Source organism: Anopheles ziemanni, chromosome 2 (assembly GCF_943734765.1).
Source record: "Anopheles ziemanni chromosome 2, idAnoZiCoDA_A2_x.2, whole genome shotgun sequence".
NCBI classification, from domain to species: Eukaryota; Metazoa; Arthropoda; class Insecta; order Diptera; family Culicidae; genus Anopheles; species Anopheles ziemanni.
The window spans coordinates 71,411,113-71,423,980 of record NC_080705.1 but is presented as its reverse complement, the minus strand read 5'-3'; the positions used below and the strand labels follow the sequence as shown (position 1 = coordinate 71,423,980).

Here is a 12,868-nt window from a genome sequence, read left to right as displayed (position 1 = left end):
CAACCTTCGCCCAACGTCGGTGCTTTTTTAAAGTTGGTTGCGCAAGGTTACGCTATCAAATCAATAAAGTGTGTGTGTGTATGTTTTAGGACACATCAGCCGTCGAATTGAAAACTCCGTTCATCGGCGCAACAAACGTCTTCGTGTACTTTTCGGTTGTAAACCAAGAGCTTTTGGTCGCGATGTGACGGTAACGTTGTGCGGAGGAGAGCGGGGAGCGCGAAGGGGTCTAATCCACTTTCGAAGGATTTCGACATTGGGACTGGCACTGGTGTGACACACACCGGTCCTGCTGGTCACGTGCAGCCCTGTCAAGAGTTGTACAAGAGTGCTGGCCAGGAAGCGCGCGTAATTAAATTAAATCATCATCATCTGGCGACCCTAGTATGTGGTCGCCGAGAGCCCTACGTCCTCCCGGTGCCTTGGTTGTGCCGTGTCGGCGCTACGTCCACACAAGCCGACCTCGTCGATATCCAGGCTAATTGTGAAGCAGGAACCAAAAACCAAAAAACAGAACAAAAAAAGAAAATCTAGTGAAAACGAGAACTCACGTGTCTGGCACACATGAAAGCATACGGCCAGAAGACTCAGCTGGGAAAAGGGGAACGCGGGGCAATATACACTGGTAGGGTAGATGCATTCATGTTTTAAGTCAAATTATTATTAACTTCAAAATATGTTACTTTTATAAACAAGTTCCATATATGGTTTGCTTTGTCAAGTTTTATAAAAATGCAAAGACTTTCTGTAAGCTTACATTGTTCAGATTTTCCCTCAATAAGTTAACGAGTTTGTTGAGCCAAATTTACAGATTCTCGTATTATTTCCCAGAAAAGAATGTGTTTTTGACATGTTTTTTAAAAGCATTTCTTTTTATTGTTTTGCTGATCTTTCAAACATTTTGCGGAATCGACTTATCCGTATGGTATCTGAATACAATACAATTGTGTATTGTAAGGAATACGTTTTTATAGTCCTTACAAATGTTTTTGAGACATCAAAATAAGACGCTGTCCAAAAATGTATGTGAATTAATATTTCATTTATTTTGGTAATCTAAACTGGTCTTTGAAATATCAGTCAAAGTCGTAGACTTTGCATTAGCACTTCTTGTGATTTACGCAGTGGATTTTATCCCCCAAACAGGGACATTTTGACCCATAATTGTTCATTGAACTTTGTTGATAAGTGTGTTCTTGATAGAAGTTAGGTAAAAAACAGTCCCGTGGACGATGGAGAATTTCGTTCACTTGTTTCGCTTTGGTGGTGCATATCACCTGACCTTCCCCTAAGGTAGTGTATCACCTCAGTTGCCGTCCCGCGTGCGAATGGGCTAGGAAGGAAGACCCACGAAGGCTCGTAAAACAATTCCTTTCGCGCGATGCTGACCTTCCTTCCCAGTGGAACATAGGACCACGGCACTTGGACAGTTCTAAAGGACAGTTTATCTAACGTGCGTTTTGTGGGTGTGTGGTGCCTTCAATCGATGCATTTCAATTTGCAGCAAAGGAGGCGATCCTATAAAAGGGCACGCCAACTCGCGACGACTTTCAGTACGCACTCGCCGCTTGGTGTCACCGCCGGATTGTGTTCGACGAAACTTAAAGTGTTCCTGTTGTTTTCCTTGGAAGGCTCCCTGGCCGAAGGTATCCTGTGTTTGTGCGTGGAACAAACGATCCACCCTGGTTGGAAAATACTATCAAATCAAATCGACTCATACCCCCATCCGTGTCATCCAAGTGATCTCTGAACGTTCGAAAAGCAAGCCAAGCTCGAGAGGAAACGTGCCATCGAACTTTATCGACTAGTAGTCAAACTTTATTTTACACCTCCTTTTTTCTCTCTTTCTCTTTCCCTCTCGTGTAGTAATCGTTGAATGTAGGCTATTGTAATATTTCTGCTGTGATTTTGCTGCAAAAATACTTAGCAATTGGAATAGAACCTGTGCGTGTGTGTGTGTGTGTGGATGTGTTTGTGTCGTCGTCGGTGTTTGGATATGTTCCCGTTCTCCTGTCGGTTAGATGTGTTCTGCCGTTAGAAGCGACCATTTGAATGTGTCCAGCCGAACATTGAACCAAGAAGCCGGACAGACCGAACCAGGCGTTCTAATTTTGGGAGTGTACGCGTGTTGAACCTGTGTATGATCCTGACTGTGCCGCTGACCCCGATTGCGACGATCCGCCAACCGCTGCCCCGATCGTCGGCAACGACGGTACGGTGCGAACCTCCATCCCCGGCACCAGCCGGCTTCCGATCCGGCGGTCAGCGCTAGGGGCAATACGCGCGCCTTGGCAGCGACGTCCTCTCCGGTGGAACTGGCCCACTCCGACCGTGGCCGGTGGCTGAACAGGAGCAGCAGCATCAGCAGCAGCAGCAGCTCGCAAGCGTCGTCCTCTTGGCCGCTCGGTGGCGCTCTGCTGGCCCAACAGCTGCGCGTCGGCGTCCGTCCTAGCCTCCTTCGTTTTTGTTTCCTTCTCTTTCCCCGTTCCGTTGGTTTGTCTGTTTTTTGACCCCTTTCGGTTGTTATTTCCGGTTCCCGGGCGTGCTATTGCTCGCCGTTGTCCTAGTGTTTCTCCGCTCGGTTTGCTTGCGTTTCCGTTCAACCCGTTTTCCTTTCTTCAGCAGTCGATTCAGTTTCTCTCTCTCTCTCAAAATTGCTTCCGATCGATTGATTAATTGATTAATATTTTTCTGTTCTACCGTTCATACCTCTGAACTCGATCTGTTCTTTCTTTTTTCTTTTTCTCTATCGATAGTTTTTTGTTGTTGGTTAAGTTCTTAAGTTGAGCTTTTGTTGTTGTTGGTTGGTTGATGGAAAACCGCCCCCCGACCGGCGCGCGACGTTCGATGGAACCAGTGTGCCAGTGTTAGAAAGACACACAAATCGCCGCGCTGATCATCCGGGATCCTGTGTGATCGATACACACACACCAACCACCTTCCACGCTGGCCGTGGCGCTGTGAGTGAGTCGAAGAGATATCATCCCTTGTGGTGTGTGTGTGTGTGTGTGTGTAGATGTGCGTCGCGTGATCCTCCTTCTGGGCAGAGGCAGCACAACGGCAGAGACTTCCATTTCATTTCCCGGCCACCCCGATTACGGTCACCGGATCGCGGTGTTGCGTGTGTCCTCTACCTGGGAAAAGGGCCGCGGGGAATTGTGATAATTGAATTAGTGCAATAGAAAGCAAAAGAAAAGTGTTCGTCGACGGGTCGGAGGAGAAACGAGAAAAGGACGAGCAATAAACAGTCAATGTCAACGTAGCACGTGGTGTGGTGTAACTCGGAAACAAAAAAAAAGCAAAGGACACACACCGGAATCGTATAGACAACCAACTAGCAGCGAATACAACAACAGGCCTGGGAATCTCCGGTGCAGCTGTGAACCGTATACCAAAGTGATCTTGTCCTGTTGCGTGTGCGCGAACGTTAGGGACACCTCGTCGTGTTCCGGTGGAAACTGCAGGTGGCGAGTAAGGGAAAAAACAAGAAAAAAAACCAACCCAACCACCGGCATTGTGCGTGTGTTTGTGTGTATGTAAGCCTGGGTTGCCGGGTCTGGGATTTGCATCCGGTTTTGGCCAGTGTGATCGGTTGCCACCACCTAGTAGTCGACGTCATCGGTGACGCCTCTAGCCGTCGACGCGGATCCGGATACGTACCAAGACTCCCAAACCCTTCCCCTTCGAACCCCCCCGCCCCCAGCACGGTCGCAGAATGGAGTGCTGCCTGTCGGAGGAAGCCAAAGAGCAGAAGCGCATCAATCAGGAGATTGAGCGGCAGCTGCGACGAGACAAACGGGATGCCAGGCGAGAGCTGAAGCTGCTACTGCTCGGTAAGTGTGCGGTGTACGAGTTTGAACGAACGAAACGCGTGAAAGCACGTTGAACCACCAGGCGCCTCCATCTGAATGCGTTCGGCGGATCCTTACGTTGAACGATTGAACCTTCACAAGTTTTCTATGCTTTCAGATGTTTATGAATGATTCCAATAACTTTTCTGCTTCTTTTTTAGTTAGTCTGTCTTGCACGACGCGAAAAGAGCGAATCGAATCCTTCAGTATACTCGTATTGCAAAGCGTTTGAAATCCGGACCGATTTCGAGCGCATTTCATGTTGGTGGACGATAGTATTGTCGGATCTTTGAAGAAGGAAAGAATCAAACCCAAAAGGCTTTTGCCTCACTTCGAAGAAATCGTTCATCATCATCATCGTCCTGTGAGAGAACGTCAGTGCGTTCTGGTGCGGGGTGACGACAGCACAAATGTTGTGACACTTTTCCAGCGTGCATCACGGTGTCCTGCCCGATAGCTTTTCCCGATTTTTCTCAACGGGTTTTCTCACTTATGTTTCTCTCTCTCTCGGCGAGCTCTGGAGGGATGCGGAGAAAATTTCCGTTTTTTTTCCACCTCCGACTGCGAACGTGAACGTGAGACTAAGCGAGATCATTGTGAGTGTGTGTATGTGTGTATAACCGAGACTCACCACTCACTTCCGTTCATTCATTGTGGGGAAGAATGTGAGGCGCATCCCTCCTCACATGGGGGGAAAGAAAAACGAAGGAAAACTCCCTACATCGAGGAGAGACATCGAAGGCACCGGGCCGTGCGGCAAGAAGGGGCAGTGGCTCCGTGGGGTATTAGAATCCACATTGCCATTGCCACACGTCGGGCGGGGTTTGGACGGAGGAAAACCCGACCAAAAGACTCGACGCCTGGAATGCGCATGTCCGCACTCGGGGTTTTACTTGAAGCGGAGCATATACATATTGCAATCTGTTGGCTCTCGATGCGGCCTTTACGCGGATATGGTGGTCTGCTGTCATTGATTCAAACAGTTTTCCCTTGGTTGACTGTGTGCGGTTGTTTGTTGGTGTGTGTGTGTGTTTGTATGTGTGCGCTGTGATCTTATTCACTCTCTGTTCAAACCCTCTCACCCCACACCACACGCAAACACTCTCCTTTCACTGCCGGAAGGTTTATTGCTCTGTTGTGCACCACTTTTCGGCAAAATGCCTCACAGTTTTAGCTTAGATGCAAAGGAAATTTTCTCCTATTTTGAAGAAATATGAATTTCCCACAAAAAAATCCCACTGTCTTTGTACACTACTGAATGCAACTTCCTCCGACCCGCTGGGGGGCAAGCATTGGAAAACAATCGTTTGCAGCTCGCTTATTGGAAAACTTTTTCCCCACGGGTGTGTGGTTCGCCTCTTGTTGTTTTTTTTTGCTCTATTGCCATCCTCAGAGGATCAACTTTCCACTGTGTGGCTGGAGTCTCTGTGCGCGCTCTTGTGTGTGTGTACCTGTGTATGCCCCGGTGTACCGAGATAGTCGAGCATGTAGAAACGGGAGGAAGGAATGCTTAATTAGTTCTACTGCCTGTACCACACCCAGCTCTCGGTAAGAGATCGTGAGCGGGAGAATGAAATAAAAATCGGAGCGAAGGGAGAGAGAAAGAGAGTGAGTGAAATTCAGGAAGGATTTTCCCGACGACGCAAGCCCCATTTGCCGCCTTTCACCCTAACCCCACCCCGGGTGGTGTTGTTTGCTGTTGTCAATATCCTGAATGACGGGTTTCATGAATGATTCTTTGACAGCGGCTTCTTTTTCCATCGCCGCCGGCAGGTGGTCATGAATGCGAGCGGCGGGGTAGGTAATAGTTGTTTCTTCGGGGGTTTCCGGATCAGTCTTATCTTGCACCGAATTGTTGGATACCTAACCCGGAAGTCCGACACTTTCTTAAATGGTGGTTCCCTTCAGGATAGATCACGTCCGATCGTTTCAATTATAAAGACTGTCACAATAAGAACAATCAGTTAAACATAAAAACGGATAAAACAACTGATATTGAAATCCGTTTGAATCGAACCAAGGAAATAAAATCACACTAGTTCAATCGTTCGGTGCAGAAAAAAAACAGCAATATAAGCGCAAACAGAACACCATCTCTCCTTCAGCTACAACCCATAAGAGAGTAAACAAATCATTAGCATATCAGCAGCAAAAATGCACGCTACGCTAATCGTTTCTCGATTTGCCCTTCTGGTCATTTCCACCTCCCCGCGGAACCCGCCGTACCAGACCCCCAACTCTCTGGCATATGTGTGCCATACCCTCCTCACCTTGATGCAAGTAACGTTGCGTTCTTCTCGCGAAAAGCCCTAGGCTAAAGTAGGCAAACTAACTTACCATTCAGCTAGCGATGATGGCCATTTTAGCGTATGAACATCTTCTTGGTGTTTTCTTTGTACTCATTTTTTTGCTCTTCTATTGCGAGTGTGTTTTGTGCTTGTGATTTCGTAAAAATCTTAACACGTATCTTGCACACACTTCCCATAGAAGATCGTGCCATTTGGTATGTCTTTTTTCTCTCTAGAATTTGAAGTGGTTCAGAAGGAGGATCATGCTTGCAGATCGTTGCAGGGTCATGCTGCTAGCGGATTTGTTAATTCACATGGACGGTTTTCAATTACTGACCTAATCGTGCTTCTATTACGAAAGCGCAGAAAATCACAAATAAATAGGAAACAAAACTACAAACAACGCAGTGCGACCCTTTTTGGCCAGTTTTGGCGATAATGCTAGTCTTCTTTCCTCAGTGTATTTAGCAGTACATAACAAATAAATCTCCGCAACAATCAAATGAAAAACGTATCCTCTTACATACTACAACAGATTTTCAATCCATACAATGTATACATTTGTTATGGAATCCTCCCCAATAATTGTAATAATAGTTTTTCCCCTCAGCGGTGATAATAATCGAATTAGTGTAAAGGAGTTCTTAAGAATACAAATACTCCAAAACTTTGAACTTGCTTCCACTGCATCCAGGATGTCGGGGAGTTCGAGTTCGCTTCGCCCTGGTTGGATTGTAGCTTCAAGCTTGATTGGTACAATGAGCGAAGCGAAGTATATTTGAAAAACAAGCAGTTCAAATTTTGTTCCCAACACTTTTAAACATATTTACTGCTTTGTACCGAAAGAGAGAACAGAATCCCGTACGAACCATAACATCGGATTATTGAATTCTCACCCAAACATGTGCAATATTTTGCATTTCACTTAATAGTGTTTTGATTCGGAATTCCTGAGCGATTTCTTGCTGATAAGATCATGATAGTAACAAATGGTATAAAGCGTAATGTGTCATAGGATCGCTCCAACGCGCCTCCTGGTGGTGATGATCAAAGCTTATCCGTTAGGGTGTCTGATAGGGAAATTGAAATATACGACGGATTGATTATTTTTTTTGAACCCACCATTGCAACGCTCTACATTTCTACTCTACTTTTCTACACACAGGTACTGGCGAATCGGGTAAATCAACATTCATCAAGCAGATGCGCATTATCCACGGTAGTGGTTACTCGGACGAGGACAAGCGGGGCTTCATCAAACTAGTATACCAAAACATTTTCATGGCAATGCAGTCGATGATACGGGCGATGGATCTGCTGAAAATTCTGTACAGTGATCCGGCGAATATCGTAAGTACATCCCAACCTCCTCACGGCCGGCGGATTCAACCAGCAGACCGAATCGAATCCGATTAACCGTGTGCTGCTGCTGCACCGCGTTGAACGGCAAGATGATGATGCAACAGCCTGTTGGCTAACAGTGTGCCTTTTTTTTTACTCTCTCTCTCATTGTAGGAACATGCCGAACTAATACGAAGCGTTGACTTCGAGACAGTGACCACATTCGAACCGCCATACGTTCAAGCAATCAAAGACTTATGGGCCGACGCGGGCATCCAGGAGTGTTACGACCGGAGGAGAGAGTATCAGCTAACAGATTCCGCCAAATAGTACGTGTTTGGTTCTACTCCACCCGTTCCGTCCATTACTACCCGTCCGCGTTTAGTTCTGTTCTGTTCTGTTCTGTTGAATTGTCGGCTCTTACTCTGGGAGCCGCTTGATTGAACATTCGCGAATTGCCCCGAATTTATGTATTCGTTCGGAGTGTTTTTAGTCACTTTTACATCGGGGGTTACAATCTGTAGACACTAAAATTGTTATGTCTTGTTTAGTTCGTCAAAAAAGACTACTTGTTTCTGATGCAAGGAGCAATTGAGGGAAGGATTTTGTGTTGTTAGTACCAATATTTAGATCATCTGTTCTTTTTGAGTTAGTTCGTTCAATGCTCTCTTTTTATTTTATGTTTCGTTCAATAATGTTCGGGCGAACAAACGACGACTGAAATTTGAAGTTGAAACATATACTGATCTCTGATTCGTCCCATCTGTCCCTTCCGTCGCCGTAGTTACCTTATGGAGATCGATCGTGTCGCGGCAACAAACTATCTTCCAACGGAGCAGGACATTCTGAGAGTGCGTGTGCCCACGACCGGCATTATCGAATACCCCTTCGATCTGGAAGAGATCCGGTTTAGGTAGAGTTACTACTAACGGACACACACCGTTGAAGCGAGGAGACCGCATGCATGCCATACGTATTGTGTCCTGTTGCATTGTTTCGTTTTTCTATTTTTGTCTAACCATATGCCTGTTATGTTCACTTTTTTTGCACTGTTCATTGTTACTATTCATTGTCATATGCATCCGTTTGGTGGAAAGCCCATTTGTGGTGGACTCAATTTGTTTTGCGAAACCAATTTTATACCTCTGTTTTTTGTTCGTTAACACCTAAACAATATTTATTCAAATTTTGTTTTGATGGTTTCTATCTATCTATTTGCCGCTTAATCTTTCATTTTACATGTTGGCTTATTGTGCCTGCGGGTAGAATGCATATGAAAAATACTAACAATTGTGTTTTTGCTAACGAATGAAATTTCCTTTGTTGTGTTGTTAATATGAAAAAAAAAAAAATGCATTCGTTGCCTGCATGTCGGATTTCACACTAAATCTAACGCTTTTTATAACCTTTTGTTTGGCATGAAGTAAACCATTGGGATGTATGTGCGCTGTAAGGAATAATGGAAACTATCATACCATCTTCAAGGGGTCAAAGAATAATTACTATTACATTATCTCACGTGCTTTAAACTGTGCTTAAGCTGAAATCAAGTCGAAAAACAAAAACTGTGGAGTGATATGGTCCATGTTGGAAATCAAATGTTTAGGATTTAGGAGCCAGTAATGGCAGGATAGAAAACAATCCAAAAGCGTTGATCAACGGTGTTCTTCCGTGTACGGATAGGTAGAGAATATTCCGTTCGGACAGATAATCTTTCCGGGTACAGAACAGATAAAAATATTGCAGAATAACGAACGAAACGTCACCTCGAAACTTTGACTATCCTCCTGCAGGGAAAACATGTGTTTGGGTAACTTGTAACGGGACAGAACTAACTCTCAGGGTCGCAAACTCTCTACACAACATCACTACATTCCGCCTCTATACACACACATACATACACGTATAATGGATATCATGGTTCGTTTCTTTTTCGACCTCCCGTTTATCTACCCTCTAGCTACTTGAGCGATATGGAGCGTATCGAAAAAGAAGATTTCCTCCCAACCGAACAAGACATTCTCAGAGCTAGGGCACCGACAACGGGCATTTTAGAGTATCCGTTCGATTTGGACAGCATCATCTTTAGGTATGGAGCTCGCAAAGGCGAGCAAAACCCCAAAAACAATTACCTTTTGTGACCCGCTAGTCACTGTTCGGTTTCGCTCGGTTCCGACAGTGTGTGTATGATCAGCTAATGTGACATTCCGTATTTGGTATAAACAAACAGGTGCAAGACCATCGACTAAACTAATTCATCATGTAAATTTTGTCCCCGCCTGTGCTTGTTGTTGTACTGCTACATCACACGGAACGATTGTTGGCAATGTGGGTTTTGATGCTCATTTCTCACCGTATGCCATCGATCCTGCGAAATATTATGTGGTATTAAAAGAAAATATATATATTACGAACGTTCTTTGGTGCTGTGTAAAGGTTCGGTTTGCTTCTACGAAAGGATTTTCCAGTAAAGCTTTCTCATCTGTCTGTTGTAAATAGTTCGTTCGCTTTCCCTAACCAATCATCCATTTACCATCCATCGGTACACTCATTCTTGGTTCATTGATATACTTTACGATCAGCAGGATCATAATTCGTACCCGAGTATACCTTAGATTGAATCATTACTTTACATCTAATCCGACGTCATCCAGAAACAGACTAACGTCTCCTTGTACAGTGCTTATTGCAGAGCAACGACCATACATTTGACCACTCATAATAGTTTGCTTTCATGGAATCGCTTCTCAAATGGTTTTCATAAATTAATCAGTAAATTTTGTTCGTGCGTGTTTACGTGTTTTGGCTTAATCTTGTATATCCGTGATTTAACAATAGGTTAATGCTGCTCCAAGTTAATGTTGTACAGTTAGAAAATGTGCTAATTTGGCTCCGTTTTTTCCCACCGCAACACACGGCTACACCCCACAGAATGGTCGACGTCGGAGGACAAAGATCTGAAAGAAGGAAATGGATCCACTGTTTCGAGAACGTCACATCGATCATCTTCTTGGTTGCACTGTCGGAGTACGATCAGATTCTGTTTGAATCTGAGAATGAGGTAAGCTTTCGTAGCTGCTACTTGTTGCATCTTAAAAAAAAACCCACCCATACTCACCGTCACATTTTACTTTCGCCAACAGAATCGAATGGAGGAATCGAAAGCTTTATTTAAGACCATTATCACGTACCCCTGGTTCCAACATTCGTCGGTGATTCTGTTCTTGAACAAAAAGGATTTGCTGGAGGAGAAGATTATGTATTCCCATTTAGTGGACTACTTCCCGGAGTACGATGGTAAGTGCGGTTCGACCGACCCGATCGCTATACTGAGGGAGATCGATGTCTAGAGTTTCTCTGGCGAACTTCTTCATTTAATAAGATTATTTAATTTTTTAACTAAATTTTCAACCACTCTTCGCATGACACGAAAAAAGGACCCAAGCTTGATGACGTTAAAGCGCGCGAGTTCATTTTGAAAGTTTATCTACGCGAAAATCCCGATCCGGACCGAATGTGCTACTCACATTTCACTTGCGCTACAGGTCAAGAAATTGTTTTAAATACAATCTTACAATGTAGAAGCTAGAGACACGATTGGGAGAAACAAAAATCGAACAGTAATTGCTAATCGCTGGTAACAATATTGCCTGATAATATCGTAGACTTGAGTGACTGTGGTAAAGTATCATGTTAAGCGTCGTCACGTACGTCCGTTGTACAATCATTACGAAACACTTAGGCGTGTGTGAAGTGCTGGGTCCAATTTGCGGGGAATATAATATTTTTCCATATTCCATTCATTTCATACATTACCGTTCGACGTGACACGTCAACTTATGTTGTGTAGGTTTTTGAAGCTATTGTATTTTCCTCCCCGTACGGTAGTACTTCGCTTATTCATCCATATTTCGTGTTGCTCGTGTCGTTTCTCACCCTTCACCTACAGGACCACAAAGAGATGCAATAGCTGCCAGAGAATTTATACTTCGCATGTTTGTAGACTTAAATCCTGACTCGGAGAAAATAATTTATTCACATTTCACGTGCGCAACAGGTAAGTGTATCCCAGTTCCTTTTGCACTCCAGTCTTTTCCTCGTCTGATCTTATACTCCCTAACGTTCAATTTAACCCGCCGCTTTCGTGAGTAGTCCCTTGGTTTCATCTTAGCAGCCTATTTCGGTTTCGATTCAGTTGAGTTCGAGTATGGATTGTGTATATTTTAGTATGTTGGTTTCTCTTTTTTTAATGTTCTGTTGGGTTTATTTACTGAATTGTTTCTGTTTCTTTCGGTTTATTTATAATGCCTACCAATGTTTATGCATAATTTGTGGATATCAACAACTACTGTTACTGTTACTGCGCGGCGTGCCGGTTAACCAATCTACTAAACGTCACCCAACAGATACGGAAAACATTAAGCTTGTGTTTTGCGCCGTTAAAGATACGATCATGCAAACTGCCTTGAAGGAATTTAACTTGGCCTAAGTAATACTACTACTAAACACGCCGGCCACGTTGTCACGACTAGCGAAATTGTCGATGGAATTTAGCGAATTATCACCGGCTTTTTCTCGACGGTTTTAGTTTAGAGTATCTTCTTCTGACATATAACACACAGACACATACACTTTATCGAGCTTATCGATGAAAAATTATGTCCTTTGCATTAAAACAAATCCTTAGCTAACCTTTAACCTTTCTATCACTATCTCTCCAACACACTCACACACATATGCCGCACTTATCGAGAAAAAAATAAAATAAATTAGCCTACTGACGCTGAATGAAAATTATTCGAATAAAGGAATCGATTTGTTGAACGTAACTTTGCTTCTGGTTTCATATGGTTTTCATTGCTTACTATGATTTTGATCTTGGATTTGATCTAGCGATCTTCTTTCTTTTCCACCTAATTCCCCTTTCCCATTTAGTAATGCTCCCACCGTCCTTGTCCAGCTATCGTAAATCGCTAACCCATTTTCGCTCTTCTCGCAGACACCGAGAACATCCGGTTCGTGTTCGCCGCCGTCAAGGACACGATACTGCAGTCCAACCTCAAGGAGTACAATCTGGTTTGAACACGGGGTTGCCGGTTGTGCTTGCCATTTTTTGACACGACTTTCGCTGTGTTTCGCTGCGGTGCCGCCGCCGCCGCCGTCACCGGGCCAGAAACAGCACAGCAACTGGTGGACCTCTTCGCTAGCGATGATCTCGTTACCGTCACAACTCGACGATGGGTGGCGCAGTGCCGTACTCCCATACTACCATCCCCATTACCACCACCACCACCAGCCACACTCCTTACCTAATGTGTCTCCCCGGCTCGGCTGTCCATTCAACACCATCCTATGCGCTGCTTCCTGATCATTGCTTTCGGCGGTACC

At 44.5% G+C, this 12,868-nt stretch overlaps 1 protein-coding gene across 4 annotated transcripts; it reads left to right on the top strand.

Moving 5' to 3' along the window:
- Positions 1-3,362: 3,362 nt before the first annotated feature.
- On the top strand, positions 3,363-12,868 carry LOC131289435 (guanine nucleotide-binding protein G(q) subunit alpha). Of its 4 annotated transcripts, XM_058318696.1 has the most exons (9): positions 3,363-3,833; positions 7,305-7,489; positions 7,655-7,809; positions 8,265-8,393; positions 9,441-9,569; positions 10,412-10,541; positions 10,624-10,777; positions 11,430-11,537; positions 11,887-12,075. In XM_058318696.1, exons 1-9 carry the CDS (start codon positions 3,716-3,718, stop codon positions 11,967-11,969), a joined length of 1,191 nt encoding a protein of 396 aa, XP_058174679.1. In that variant the 5' UTR covers positions 3,363-3,715; the 3' UTR covers positions 11,970-12,075. The 4 variants fall into 4 exon arrangements, with proteins under 4 accessions (XP_058174679.1, XP_058174696.1, XP_058174688.1 ...); XM_058318713.1 differs by lacking the exons at positions 8,265-8,393; positions 11,887-12,075 and adding an exon at positions 12,480-12,868; XM_058318705.1 differs by lacking the exons at positions 9,441-9,569; positions 11,887-12,075 and adding an exon at positions 12,480-12,868.

What these genes read in the sequence shown, in the direction of transcription:
- LOC131289435 (XM_058318696.1), top strand. Translation starts at nt 3,716, where the DNA reads ATGGAGTGCTGCCTGTCGGAGGAAGCCAAAGAGCAGAAGCGCATCAAT. An exon ending in ACAGTGATCCGGCGAATATC is followed by an intron (nt 7,490 to 7,654) that starts GTAAGTACATCC and finishes CTCTCATTGTAG; the next exon opens with GAACATGCCGAACTAATACG. An exon ending in TGTTTGAATCTGAGAATGAG is followed by an intron (nt 10,542 to 10,623) that starts GTAAGCTTTCGT and finishes TTTCGCCAACAG; the next exon opens with AATCGAATGGAGGAATCGAA.